This window comes from Anolis carolinensis, chromosome 2 (assembly GCF_035594765.1).
Source record: "Anolis carolinensis isolate JA03-04 chromosome 2, rAnoCar3.1.pri, whole genome shotgun sequence".
Taxonomy (NCBI): domain Eukaryota; kingdom Metazoa; phylum Chordata; class Lepidosauria; order Squamata; family Dactyloidae; genus Anolis; species Anolis carolinensis.
In genome coordinates, this window is record NC_085842.1 from 115,975,206 (window position 1) to 115,990,843 (window position 15,638).

Below are 15,638 nucleotides of genomic sequence, written 5' to 3' on the forward strand. Positions count from 1 at the left end.
GCCTGCTTTCTCTTCAATATGACATCTTTTCAAATATTTAAACATGGCTATCATTTCACTCTTAAACGTACCCAACTGCTCAAGCCACTATTCATAGGGCTAGGCTTCCAGACCGTTGAACAGTTCCGCTCTCCTCAGGATATGTTCCAGCTTGTCATTATCTCTTTTAAATTGTGATGCCCAGAATTGCACATAGGATTCCAGGTGAAGTCTGGTTAAAGTAGAATAGATTGGGACTTTGACTTCCCTGAATTTTGACACATCCTATTGATGTAGCATAAAATTACATTGGCCCTTTTAGCTGCTGCATGTTTAGCTTATGGTTTAGTAAGACTTCTAAATCCCTTTCACATGAACTGTTATCAAGCCAAATGTCACCCATCCTATATCTGTACATTTCATTTTTTCTGCCTAAATGTAGTACCTTACATTTCTCCCTGTTGAAATTCATGTTAGTTTTAGCTCAGCTCTCTAATCTGTCTAGTATTTTTGGATTCTGATCCTGTCCTCTGGGATATTAGCGATCCCTCTCAATTTGGCGTCGTCTGCAAAATTGATAAGCACACCTTCTATTCCATCATTAAGTAATTGGAAAAGATGTTAAATGGCACTGGGCCATGAACAGACCCCTGTGGCACCTCTCTGATCACTTCTCTCCAGGATGAAGCAGGAAGAACTATTGGTGAGCACCCTTTGGGTTGTTTAACCAATTACAAATCAATTGAAAAGTAGCATTGCCTAGCTTTTTTTGTGAGAATAGCATGGAGAACCTTGTCAAAGGCCTTACTGAAACCAATATATGCAACATCCACAGCATTCCCGTCATGTACCAAGTTGTAATTTTAATAGAATTTAATTTGATTTCTCCATGACCTATTAAGTAGTTTTCCAAAAGATAGGGGCAGGATTCCTGGAGAGGTAATGTTTATCATATACTAACCTGTTTTTTCTGTCTTATGACAGCAGCCAAGATGCCAGGTAATTAAATCGTGAAGCTGGAAATGTTAAATGCCTCTGTGTGTGTGTGTCTATACTGTATGTTGTTTGTCTGATGGCATTGAATGTTTGCCATATATATGTTAATTGTAATCCGCCCTGAGTCCCTTTTGGGGTGAGAAGGGCGGAATATAAATACTGTAAATAATTAATTAAAGATAGCAATAGGCATATTCACAAGCCTCTTTGAAAAAAGGTATGCTTCTATCATGACAAATATGTTGATGACAAAACCCTAATTTTTCTTCTAAAAGGCACACCTCTGAACACACTCATATTTGTCTTTCGGGCTGTGTGGCCATGTTCCAGAAGCATTCTCTCCTGACGTTTCGCCCACATCTATGGCAGGCATCCTCAGAGGTTGTGAGGTATGGAGAAAACTAAGCAAAGAGGTTAATATATATCTGTGGAAAGTCTAGGGTGAGAGAGGTCAGTGTGAATGTGTAGTTAATCACTTAAATTAGCATTGAAAAGCTTATCTGCTGTCTTCTTCCTGCCTCTGGGGCATCCTTTGTTTAGAGTCGTTAACTGCCCTTGGTTGATTCATGTCTGGAAACCCTCTGTTTTTCGAGTATTGCTTTTTATTTACTGTTCTGATTTTTGAGTTTTGTAATACGTTTGACATACGCCAACAGCTGTGCAAATCAGAAGCCCTCCCACCCAGGCTTTACGGACTCCCCAAAATCCACAAGGACTCCATCCCACTCAGACCCATTGTAAGTGCCATTGGATCGCCGACTTACAACCTGGCAAAATTTCTGGCTACACAGCTACAAACCCACATTGGGCTCACTGCACATTATATCAAGGACTCTACACACTTTATAGAAAAGATCAGCAACCTCAATCTAAGCACCAAGGACATCCTGATCAGCTTTGATGTGGTGTCCCTTTTTACCAAAGTCCCAGTAGCTGACACCCTCACACTAATCAAACAAAACTTCCCAGAAGACATCACAGCCCTGTTTCACCATTGCCTCACCACTAGCTACTTTCAGTGGGACACTGGATTCTATGAACAGAAGGATGGAGTGGCCATGGGGAGCCCTCTCAGCCCAGTAGTAGCAAATTTCTATATGGAATACTTTGAAAAACAGGCCCTAGAAACAGCACCAAAAAAGCCAACTGTTTGGTTCAGATACGTAGATGACACCTTCACAATTTGGAGCCATGGAGAGGAAGAACTCAGCAAGTTCCTGGACCATCTTAACAGCATCCACCCAAACATCCAATTCACCATGGAAAAAGAAAAGGAAGGAAAACTGCCATTTCTAGATGTTCTGGTCATCCGCAAACCCAATCAACAATTGGGCCACACAGTTTACAGAAAACCTACACACACAGATAGATACCTTCATAAAAACTCCAACCATCACCCAAGTCAAAAAAGGAGCACAATCAAAGCCCTGACAGACCGTGCACAAAGAATCTGCGAACCTCACCTCCTCCAAGGTGAACTCAACCACCTAAACTGGGCTCTACAGGCCAATGGATACTCCACCACAGACATCAGAAGAGCTGCAAGGCCAAGAACAAGCCAGGAGAGTCAAGACAAAGATCCACCCAGAGGAAAGGTGTTCTTACCATACATCAAGGGAACTACTGACCGCATAGGGAAGCTGATGAAGAAGCACAACCTACAAACTATCTACAGACCCACGAAGAAAATCCAACAAATGCTACGGTCAGCGAAGGACAAGAGGGATCCTCTCTCTTCTGCAGGAGTCTACCGGATACCATGCAGCTGTGGACAAGTCTACATAGGGACCACCAAACGCAGCGCCCAAACAAGAGTCAAAGAACATGAAAGGCACTGCAGACTAATTCAACCAGAGAAATCAGCCATAGCAGAGCATTTGATGAACCAGCCTGGACACAGAATACTATTTGAGAACACAAAAATGCTGGACCATTCTAACAACTATCATGTCAGACTACACAGAGAAGCCATTGAAATCCACAAGCATGTGGACAACTTCAACAGAAAGGAAGAAACCATGAAAATGAACAAAATCTGGCTACCAGTATTACAAAACTCAAAAATCAGAACAGTAAATAAAAAGCAATACTCGAAAAACAGAGGGTTTCCAGACATGAATCAACCAAGGGCAGTTAACGACTCTAAACAAAGGATGCCCCAGAGGCAGGAAGAAGACAGCAGATAAGCTTTTCAATGCTAATTTAAGTGATTAACTACACATTCACACTGACCTCTCTCACCCTAGACTTTCCACAGATATATATTAACCTCTTTGCTTAGTTTTCTCCATACCTCACAACCTCTGAGGATGCCTGCCATAGATGTGGGCGAAACGTCAGGAGAGAATGCTTCTGGAACATGGCCACACAGCCCGAAAGACATACAACAACCCTGTGATCCCGGCCATGAAAGCCTTCGACAACACACTCATATTTAATAATCATATGTAATAATTGTCAATCACCCTTTATTTCCTGCTAGTGTTATGGTGTCCTCTGCACATCTTAAATTGATGTCCCTTCCTTGAATTTTCATGCCTTACTCTGAACCTAATGCTACTTTACGTATGTTCAGCGTAAAAGTTAAACAGATAGCATCATGCAATGCAGATCTGCCTGACCCTTTTCTAATGGGAAACCACTCATTTTTTTCCATATTCTGTCCATACAGGACAATGTGTCAGGACAATTAAATGCTGTGGCATACCCATTTTTTAAGAGCAACCCATGGTTTTTTTTCTTAATCTATGATGTAATCTATAAAGTGGGGGCTGATTTTCGTTTGAAATTCTTTGGTGCTTTACATTATCCAACTTATGTTTGCAATACAATGCCTACTATATTTTCTTTTCCTGAATCCTGCTTGGGACAGCTGGCATTTCTTGCTCCATATATGGCAAAAGCCATTGTTGTAGAAAAAGAAATCAAAGGCATAATAGCAATTTTTGCATAGCTATGTGTTATAAACCAGACTGTTTGTTAGTTTTCACATTCTTATTTGTATCATATTTAGATTCAAGGAAACAAAGCACTTTTATATCAAGCATTTCTTGTTAGCTAATGATTAGAAGTCCCAGTTGAAGAATATGGCCTATACTTCTTAATGAAAGAATGATGCATTTTAATAATCAGGGTTAACACTTCTGTTGCTTCTATTTTTTTTGGTAACAAATGCATTTACTTTACAACTTATAATCTAAGTATTTCAGACAGAAAACACACGTAAGTCACCATAATGTCAGAACTTCTCTTCACAATTTATTTTCAATTACAAAGGATGTTGCATACATTGATGAGTTTGTATCTGAATAGAAGTGCTTGGGCTCAACGGTGACAGAGTAAACAATTATTTGAATTGTGCCTTTTTTAAAAAAGGGAAATTTACACAACATTCAACATTATAAAAGTTGCAAACAGATCATGCTTTTAAACAAGATTTTTTTCTAAACAAGACAAGATCTTCAGTACATTTCTCTGAGCTCCAGTTGGAAATGGACTACAGAATGTTAACAGCATTACAAACATGATCCCAAGCATATAAGCTTCACCATAGCTGTTAATATTGTTTTTCTTTGCCTTTTAAAATGTTGCTGTGTTTTGTAAGTGCTATCAGCCTTACATCCCAATCCTAAACCCCTCATTTTAAAGCATATCACATTTAGTGGGTACCACTTCCAGATAAGTATACTTAGGATTGTAGCCATAGTTCACTTTGAAAACACAAATATATCAAAATGCATTTTCAGTCTATTTAAGGCAGGGCAAGATGTTGAAAATTCAAATGTGTGGAATAGATTCCAGTAACAATGACTAGACATTACTTATTCTTCATTTCACAGAGGGAATTAAGCTGCTTTCATTTTAAGTTCAAACTAGCTTGATTACCTTACAACCCTCTTATCCATGGATTTAATAGTCACGGTTTCACTTATCCACACTCCAGAAATATTACTCTCATTCCCTGAAATGTTTGTGGGCCTCTTGGATACTCACGCATGATTCCATGGTACGCTACCAGCCCATGTATAGTCAACATATAGGGTTATCCAGTTATCCATGGGGTCTTGAAACATATCCTCTGTGGATAAAAGGACCTACTTTACTTAATTTTTATTTGAGTGGCTAACACTCATGCTTATGTGAGTGGGATCCAGACTTGCATGCTTACTGTAGAACCATTGATACTAACTTGTTAAAGCAAGACTTCTTTATTATGCAAAATAATTTTGAAGCACCCTACAGAATAATTGAGAGAATGAAATTGTTAACGTAAGTTTCCACATACTAAGCTACTTCCTCTGATGCAAGCTTTTCTGTACACGTTCACGCCACCAACATCATTCTCAGCCTGTAAAGTGCTGCAAAATCCCTTTGCATACAGATATTTCAAACTAACATAGCTTTGTCTATGAATTTAACTCTTTAAATAATATATAGTCAAACCTGATTTATTTAAGTTATTGCACATATGCTGTGCTTAAAAGAAATATGTTTAAAATGCATGCCTAAAAGTCTAAATCCAATGGCTACTTCTAATTAGAATAGGTCCATTGAATCTAGGAGATGTATATAAGTGCTGACAGCAATGGCTATTAACTGGAGCAGTTAGCAAAAGCCTCTGTGTTCAGAAGGATATTAAAACACTGCAATAAACAGGGAATATCCATTACCGACTTATTACCAGAAGTATCTGGTTAGCTCTTGAAGACAATGATTACTGAGGTCGAGCTTTAACTTACTGCTTTTCTAAAGGTACTGAGGCTACAATCATGGATATATTTAACATGGAAGTAAGACCCAACTAGATAAAATTGGCTTGCTTTTTAAAAAGTGTGTTTAGGATTGGAGGAGAAATCAGAATGCCCTTGTGAAAGTTTTTGAAAACCTAAAGGCTGTATGAGCACCCATTTACTACACTAAACCCAATTGGGGGAAATGGAGATAATGAGAACACTATTATTGATGAGATCCAATGAAGTTTAGAATTCTGTGAAGGAAGTGTATGCTAAAGTGCCATTTCTGCAATGTAGACAAATCATTCAATTTACACTGGAAATATCCCTAAGTATTGTTCTCTCAATGTGGTAATGCCCTGAAATGAATTTTTAAAGGAATCAGCTTTTAGATTAGTTCTTGATTGAAATGTGTTTTGCACAATCCCTCAGGTAAAACAAAATAGAAGCAAACAAACAAACACACCCTGCACATATATGTGAAAGATTCAGCTACACCAAAATGTAGGCTTCCACTGGTAGCAGATTAAATTAGATGATTCCATAACTAGAAGCTTATTTTTTTTAAAAAAAATTTTTTTGATTAGACATGAGTAAAATTCAGGTCTGACGGCCTGAACTTCTGTTATTATGTACTTTGACTGTGCCTCAACCTAGAATTCCAGGAAGACTGCTAAAATAAGTCAAGGAACAGACTGGCTATGCTATTCTGCTGAAGGCAACTTGTAAGAAAACCCATCAAAAACAGATAGGAAGCTATTACCATTTTAAAACTAGCTATATTTAAAAGACTTACATAAGAGAAACAATATATCAGTTATTGACATTTGTGAATAAACAAGCAGATTTATTAATAAAGGCAAACATCAGAAAAATGGTACAGACTTAAGTGAAACCCACACTGACAGTACGGTATTTGAGAAATGTCTGTTGCTTTAAGATTATTCAAGAGACCGTTAATCAGTTATAGAAATAGTTTTTGCTCTTTCCCACTACACTTCAGTTTAAGTTAAAAACAAATTACTGACCAAACCAATGAACTTGTTATACCTAATTCCTACAAGAGTGTCACTGTTTGCATTGATGCTGGACAAGCGTGGAAAGAGCCAGTCCTGAACTAGCCAGAAGACTAGTACTAATGAGCCCCAGAAAGTTAAATATTAAGATGTGCTTGATAAATTCAAGAAAAGGCAGAAAAGCTTTTGTAAAATGTAGTGGAATTACTATAAAAAATCCTGTTTTCCAAGACCACTGAAAAATTGGTCACCCTATGCCAGTACAAACTATCAATACAACTTTAAATCAGATCTATTTGAAGTTCCTTCATGATGCTTTATTGTACTTTGCTTCCAAAAGGGTTCAAGGGCTTAAGGAGTCCTGGGGAATGAAAAATAAACTTGGTTCTAATATACAAGTAAGGCACAATATAAAGCCACATCATAATCTGTCAATGGAGAAAATGGGCAAAGGACAAGAACTATACATGGTACAGAGTAAATAGTTCATCATATCTGTTCAAAAATAGAAGTGTGGCACTCAGTTTCAGATCAACTTTTTTTTAGCAAGAGCATGCTATAATATGGAAACAAACTCTAAAGAATCCAGTGTATGAAAGAGTTTAGTACTTTTTTTAAAAAATAAAGTGTATAATGCTTTTGGATGACATTAGGATATTCACAATGCCTACACTCAAAAAGTGACCAAAGACTTCAATAAGATCCACATACCATGTATGAACACTGAAAACCTTTAGAGAATTCCTCTAAAGATAATCATCCAAAAATGCATGCCACAATTTTCCAAACAAAACATGAACATTTGGGTTTTTTTTAAAAAAAAATATCTTTGTGATAATTATACACTAAACGTATATTCAATGACACTAGAGGAAGCAGATTGTTACTGGCATTAAAAGTACAACCATTTCTAGACTGTTTTAAATGCCACAGAGTCCCCTGGTTAAAATGTAAAGCTGCACAGCTTGCCTATGTCATCTTTACAATAAGGTTAAACCAGCAAAGGTCTTATTTTTACTCTACATTTTACTGCCAGGTTTTATTTAGATCAAGTATCACTGCAGCATTCTGACCAGCCCAGAGTTAGCAGCAAATGGCAGGAATCATATAAAATGCAATATATTTTTTTCTTTTTTAAACAAAGTGCTTTTCTAAGATATACACACATATATAAATAGATACAAAATAAAGTGTCACCATTAAAAAGCTCAACTATTTAAAAGCTTTTTGACTATAACTTAATACATAGAAAACACTGAAATGCAAAGGTATGGAATCCACTAAAGATTCAAGGTCTGTTTATCAATGCTAGATCAAAATCATATTCTGGTTTTCAGACATGCACAGACACAAAAAAGCTGCAAAAGCAATTTTAGCTTGGAGGAGCTTGAACTACCATAAAAGGGACATAATATTTGACTGTCAGTTTAGCTTGACACACATGTTCAGATCGCCAAATAGCGGTATCAAGTTTTAGGGAGCATCCTTTCCATGCTGTTCTGACCTAGTGTCAGGATCACAGCTATGAACAGTATTTAGATACCTTTTACAGTGAAATGCAACACTATGCCAAACTTAGGAGGTGTATGTGAAATAGTCAGAAGGCATAATTCTACAACTTGAAGCCAGATTACAGCTCTTGATACGCCAACATTATTTCAGGCTTGCAGACACATTATTACATTCCTCAAAGATCTTTATGCCACACTGACAGGCAAGCTTCGGCTGACATTTTGCAAACATCTGTGATATTTTGTTTAAAAAGATAAAAGTAAGCAGCAGTATGAAAGAGAGGGGGGAAAGGTGTGGGTGATAGAACTCTGTAGTGGTATATTGGCCTTCCCTGAAACATTGCTAATGCTCCACAGCAATGGCACAGATTCCACATTTCCATTTAGGTGTAAGGAATCACACTACATGTCTTTAAAGAATTGAGGGAAAACCTTCACAAGCTACATCTAAATTATTTGGTATGCTTAGTAAACAGTGTCATAGAGTCATCTATGTGTCAAGCAAAAGGGGAAGAAAGGCATTCATGAAACCAGATAATGATCCTGTCTTGACATAAACAACTTTCTCATTGAGAGATAAAGCTTTTCATTGGTACTTTAACACTGACTAAAAGCAGACTCTCATGAGTCAAACTTCACACACATTTGTATTCACCCAATCATAGAAACTACAAGTTAACAATAAGTCACATAGAAGTTTGAAGAAGCTAGTTGAAATATCTGTACAAAAATATAAAATCTATAAATTCTTTTTAAGCCTGTGTTGATCCTTGGAAACATCACATGCACAATAATACAACAACTGGGAAAGTGGCAACTAAGGAATTAGGTATTTGCAGCTTTTCGTTCTTTACATATATACACATTATAATAAAAATATTTTATTTTGGTTGTTTGGTGGAAGTATAGTACAAGCTAAATTTTAATTCCCAAAGTTAAACTCTGTTTTACCAGTAGCTTACTAAAATCCAAATATATTAAAATTTCTACTGTAAGTGCAGAAAACAAAGATTTACAGACTTCTAGATGCCCATCTTATCTACTATGAAGCCAACTAGAGGAACAGCAAAATAATATTTATGTATGAATGCTCCTTCTGTAGATAATTGGACCCAAAGAGAAAGAAAAATTCACAGTTCAGTAAGATCCCTAACCCTGACCTTTAAGTTTTTTTTTCTTTTTATACATTCAGTACAGTATCATGTAAGCTGTGCAAAACTTTACTTAAACTGGCAGTTTGCCATATCAGTTGCATTTGTCTTTGGTACAAAAATAAACAATCGCATTAATGTGCAAGTATTTGTTTTCTTCCGGCCAAGTACCGAAAATGAGTTTTCTAGAGCCATCTTTTTATACAATACATAGACTCTGTGGCATATCTACATTTTCAACATATTCCTATATACATTCAAACATTTGTAACAGCTGGAACAAATACATTAAAATCCTTGAGACCATCTGTACATCTTCTATCCCAATAAGGGTTTCTCATCATACAAAATATTTCCCATTTTACGGTTATACTTGTCCCCCCCTCCCCCCCATTACAAGGCACAAAGAGTATACATTTTTTTCTTACTTGCACAGACATTTAAATACCGTATCAAGCTCAGAAAATTATGTTTTTTTTTAATATGGCACACTAGCTTTATGCCAGGTGTGCTATGTACAAATTATGGTTGCAAAGTAAACTTACTGTTTTAATTTAGAACAAAAGAGCAATAATTCTTGGAAAAACAACATGAGTTTACACTTTTAATTTATTTGGAGCATAAACCTGCCTTAATGTTTGGCATTTTGTGAGATTTTTGTTTGCAAAAATATGTTTTGCTTGTACGTAAGTTATACAGTCTGGTCCTAGATAAACTTAAGTTTGAAATGAATATGTAGCCATCACACATTTATGCCAGAAGCAGGCTTAAAACTACAAGGTTTATGCTCCAAAACGCATTAAGCATTTTACATCATGCCTTCATCTATTTTACTACATTGTTATTAAAAGAAGGAAAATGATGGAACTTAAAAATGTTTACAGAATGCTAAATTTGCATGCAGACCTGAATTAATTTTACAATGTAGTACATAACACAGGCAGAGTGCTGTCCAAAGTGAATGGATAAAGTGATGTCTACTAAACTTTTGATGTTGGTATTCGTAGTCCTACAAGACCTCCTGTAGGATCTCCTTCTGCGGTTTTTTCTAAGACCTGATTCACAAATTCTGACGTTTTTCCAGACACTGGTGGACCTGGAAGATTGAACAAAGAATTATCCTCAGAACCATACTTAGAACATATGGCTCCATTTGGCATACAGGGTCTCGAGTGCTTTCTAGATAAAGGACTACCAAGAGACACCAATCAAAAGACTTTATGCAACTATTTCATCTTTTCTTTCTTTTTCTTTTGTGTCAGGAGTGACTTGAGAAACTTCAAGTCACTTCTGGTGTGAGAGAACTGGCCGTCTGCAAAGACATTGCACAGGGGGACATCCGAATGTTTGATGTTTTACCATCCCTGTGGGAGGCTTCTCTCATGTCCCCGCATAGGGAGCTGGAGCTGACAGAGGAAGCTAATCTGTGCTCTCCCTGGATTCGAACCAGCAACCATCAGATCAGCAACCTAACCTTCAAGTCAGCAGTCCTGCCGGCTCAAGGGGTTTAACCCATTGGCCATCGGGGGCTGCTTATCTTTTCTTGTTGAACAGAAAGAAAAGATGGAAGGAGCTAGAATTACAAGCAGAAGACATTTGGAAAAGCCCTTTTGTAGCTTTGATATTAAGATGTGTTTTAAAAGGTAAGAGATTTTAAAAAACAAAAAATCATTTGGGGCACTGTGCACAATATTAGGATAGCTAAAGGACAAATAAACAGGGTGTTGACCAACTGGGAAATAATCAGGGGAGACATAAAATAATGTAGAAAGCATGAAGTATGCTTTGGAGAAAAGAGGATCACATAGAGGGAAATGTGAAATTTCTAAATTAATGAAGTAGCAAATAATTATTTTAGGTGCTGAAGGTAAGAGAAAGACAAAATTGTTGAAAATAGCAACCTCCCAAGCCTCTATTTATTTGTTAATGTATATATTTGCTAACCTGTATTCTATGTGTATGTTGATTTTCCAGTTTGACTTGCCTCTTTGGTGTGGGAGGGGTTATAGACATGTGACTGTACTGAGCATGTTCAGATTCAAGATTCCATTTTGTATTCATTTTTGCATCAGACCTCAGTGGAGGTGGATGCATGTACTTGCTGTTTGGACTTCAATATAAAAGTATGCTTATGGGCTTCAGTGAGTACAAATATACTTAAAGACTATGGACTATTGATTAAGAATGATATCCTGTGTACTCAACACAGAGAAACGACATCCTATCTATAACCGAACTTTAATAAGAAATGTGCCTGTATGATGAATTAATACAAGATAGTTGTGAGTAAACAAGATATGTTATTTTTCAAAGAAGATTATTTTTTTATCACTGACTGCATATTTTTAATTAAGAGGTTACAAAGGTGTATATCTTTTGCATAAATGCAACTTCAAAGAAACAACTATCCTCTGCTAACCAAATATATATTTATGTAGTGGCATGTCTTTATCAGTGGCAGTTTAAATACATGGTCCTTCAGTTTAACAGCTGAGTTACCTGTGTGCCTTTGCATGAATAGTCTCCACATATTCATGGAGATTCACATTTGCAAAAAGGATATGTACCCAGAGACTGGGTGGTTATTTCCAATAGGATGTGCAATAAAATGAATAAGAGTTCAGCAACACCACAGAAAAATGTAGACACAGTAACAGAAAAAATAAACTATAGGAGCAAGCTTTCTCCTGAGGCTCTTTGATATTTCCTTTAAAGTTATTAAGTTGAGACTGGACAGGTGTCAGTCAGAAATGGGGGTTTGAATTAGATCCTTCTGCTCTAATTCCTGTGTATATGAAGAACAGAAAGGTTTGTTTAAAGTCATGTGATATGAACTAGCATTATTTGAAAATGCAAAAATGAAAGGAGTCTTCTCATTTGCTGCTCATGAATAGTACATTTAATTACTTACCAAGAGTGTCTTTAATAAGGACATCAAGCTTCTGACCCATATTGGATACTCTGTCATCTTTAGGACTCTGAACTCTATTCACAATTTCTTGCTTGATAGAGTTTATCACAAACAATAAGTTATCTACAGAAGAGATAAAGCAACTGTGTAAACCTACCACAATGCAACACCTTTGGGAAAGAGAACTTACTGCGTTTCAATTCAAAATGTCCAGAGCAACTCACAGTAGCAAATAACATAGCAAAAATGCAAAAGAAGAGCTAAAATAACCAGAACAGGAAACATATGACATGTCCTACAAATCCAAAAGAGTTTTTGCTTGGCATCTAGAAGACGTTTATACAGGAACCAGGTGAGATTCCTTGTGAAGAAGGTTCCACAAAAGAGGCGCCCATAACTTAGACCACTGCTTCTTAAACTGTGGGACCTGGGCCCAAATGTGCTCCCCTTAGTACAATGCTGGGGCCATGAAAAATTTGGCAACAGCAAAAGGTTTCTGAATGCCACCAAAACATTTACACACACCTATGACCAACAACATTATAGTGGGCTCTGCAGAAATTGTTTCAGCTGTATTCCACAAAAAGAAACACCAGCCTATTTAGCAGTCTTGGAAATGCTGATTTACTATCAGTAAATGTTTGGTTTCTATACCTATTATATATATGCATATACATGAGGTCATGTAAAAGATTATCAGGCGGAAAGGGGCTACAGGTGGGAAAAGTTTAAAACCTTGACTTAGAAGACCCTCTCACACATTGTCCATATTGCCTTTTTGTAGGAGTGATAGCAAAAGTCTTTGATCACAATTAAACCCATGCTATCTTCTGTAGACAGATTAACCTGTCAATTAAGCATTTAAGAAGGTGACCTAAATCAACAGTAAATCTTGATGGCTCACTGTGACAAAACAGCATGTTTACAGAAAACAACCAGGCTTCAGAATATTATTTAACTGACAAGAAACCTCATATGGTTCAGGAAACAGGATTGGAAATGAGGGGTTTTCCTTGTTCAAAAACTTACCATATTCAGTATTGAGACCCCATAGTTTTACTTTGTTAGCTTCATATTGTGCTTTCTTCTTTAGCCGGCAAGCCCTATGAGGTTGTTAAACAGAAAAAGGCAAGTGAAGATATCCATCTAGTTGTTACAGAACCTAGAAGTCATGACTGCAATTATATAGCAGCCAAGGCACTGTAAAATAACCCATATTTTGCTTGTAATATTTGTTTTTTATGACAAAATTAGCACACATCCACAAGTATTTATTAGGCTTGCTCAAATAATTCGTTTTCCCCGTTAACCGTTATTAATTCGTTATTTTCGTTTGTTTTGAAGCAATTTTGAAGCATTGGTTGCCACACGTCTGGATATCGCGGTTTCGAATCGCGAGAGGCCGTTTTTCGTTATGTCGTCGTTTTCTTCGTTAGGAAAAAAAAGCTTTTGCAAATCACCCAAACCATTCAGGCCCTTTCCTTTTGCCCCTCAGCAAAAGGGGCGTCACGGGCTCAGCCAATGGGAGGGGGCGAGGGGGAAGGAGGCCGAGGAGGAGGAGGAAGACGGAGGGGGGAAATGGCCGCCGCCGCCTCGCCTCAGCTCAGGCCTGGTGTCTCTCTGTGAGGCGGGAAGGCGGCGGATGGAGCTGGGAATGGAGAGACCGAGAGAGACAGAGAGGGGCCCGGCGGTGAGGTTTTGACATCTGTGCGAAGCTAGGCAAGTGGGGTTTATATATCTGTGGAAGGTCCAGGGTGGGAGAAAGAACTCTTGTCTGTGGGAGGCAAGTGTGAATGTTGCAATTGGTCACCTTGATTAGCATTGAATAGCCTTGCAGCTTCAAAGCCTGGCTGCTTCCTACCTGGGGGAATCCTTTGTTGGGAGGTATTAGCTGGCCCTGATTGTTTCCTGTCTGGAATTCCCATTTTCTGGGTGTTGTTCTTTTACTGTCCTGATTTTAGCTTTTCTGTAGCTAAAAATGCATATAAAATTGATTCTATAGGGAGGATAAATGATTGGATTTCAACTCCTACAGCTTGGCTTTCTCTGCCAATAATGGTACCCATCTTGGATATTGTAAGGGATTTTTTATTATTATTATTATTATTATTATTATTATTATTATTAGACCTTGCTCCCAGGAAGGTGCCTTCGCTGTGGCTCCCAACTTATCTATCTACCTTTCCACATATTCTCCACATTGTGTGTATGTGTATGTATATTATATATACATGAGCCCCGATGGCGAAGTGTGTTAAAGCACTGAGCTGCTGAACTTGCAGACCGAAAGGTCCCAGGTTCAAATCCCAGGAGCAGAGTGAGTGCCCGCTGTTAGCTCCAGCTTCTGCTAACCTAGCAGCTTGAAAACATGCCAATGTGAGTAGATCAATAGGTACCGCTCTGGCGGGAAGGTAATGGCACTCCATGTAGTCATGCCGGCCACATGACCTTGGAGGTGTCTATGGACAACACTGGCTCTTGGGCTTAGAAATGGAGATGAGCACCAACCCCCAGAGTCAGACATGACTGAACTTAACGTCAAGGGATACCTTTACCTTTACCTATATATACACACACACACACACATTATGCAGGGACTATATACACAGTATATATCACACACACACCAATTTAACAAAGTTTCAGCCACAAAAACAAAGTTTCTGAAGTAGAACAATGACTTTCACAGTAAAGACAACCCAATTTAACAGGAAATAAGACTTTCAAACCAGGAACAGATTTCTGCAATTATTAAAAAATGGTTTATTATAAAAGCTAGGAAAATTCGCCAAAAATCAGAGGATAAGGGAAACGTTCCAAATTTTGGTGAGCTATCAGTGTTAAATGTGTTCTACCACTGTACCAAGTTGGAAGATCACTCAAAAAATGAGGGTGGGAGAGTCCTGTAAAGTCCTCTCCCTCTGTGCTGTTTTTGGGAATTGCGCATGCGCGTCCGCCATTAACGAATTAATTTAGAAAATAACGAATTTTCGTTAATTTCGAAATTTTTTGGGGGCAAAATTCGGAAATACCTTCAAAAACGAAACGCTGCCCCCCTCTACTTTTGCAACGAGTTTAGAATCAAATTTTTCGTGGATCGATCAAGCCTAGTATTTATGGCAAACATGCTATCACTGAGTTTTACTCAAACTATAGAAATGCATTGTTACATTACTAAAATATTTCGGACAGACTGCACAAACCACATCAGCATAAACTGAGAAAATTGACTGAGTATGAAATTTGACAAGGTGTCAGGAGAGAAAAAAACTGACAACCATATATACAATTCTATTTAGGTCCATCTCAGGAGCAAAGATCAGACTAGTATGATGGATAAA

General features: G+C 37.6%; 1 protein-coding gene across 1 annotated transcript in view; it reads right to left on the reverse strand.

Moving 5' to 3' along the window:
* Positions 1 to 4,208: 4,208 nt before the first annotated feature.
* crebrf (CREB3 regulatory factor) overlaps positions 4,209 to 15,638 on the reverse strand; it is a 43,766-nt gene continuing 32,336 nt past the window's right edge. Inside the window, exons 7-9 of the mRNA XM_062970428.1 lie at positions 13,327 to 13,400; positions 12,298 to 12,420; positions 4,209 to 10,482 (exon numbers count right to left, since the gene is read on the reverse strand). Coding sequence (XP_062826498.1) covers positions 10,367 to 10,482; positions 12,298 to 12,420; positions 13,327 to 13,400 — 313 coding nt within the window. The 3' untranslated portion in view covers positions 4,209 to 10,366. The remainder of the gene's footprint in view (positions 10,483 to 12,297; positions 12,421 to 13,326; positions 13,401 to 15,638) is intronic.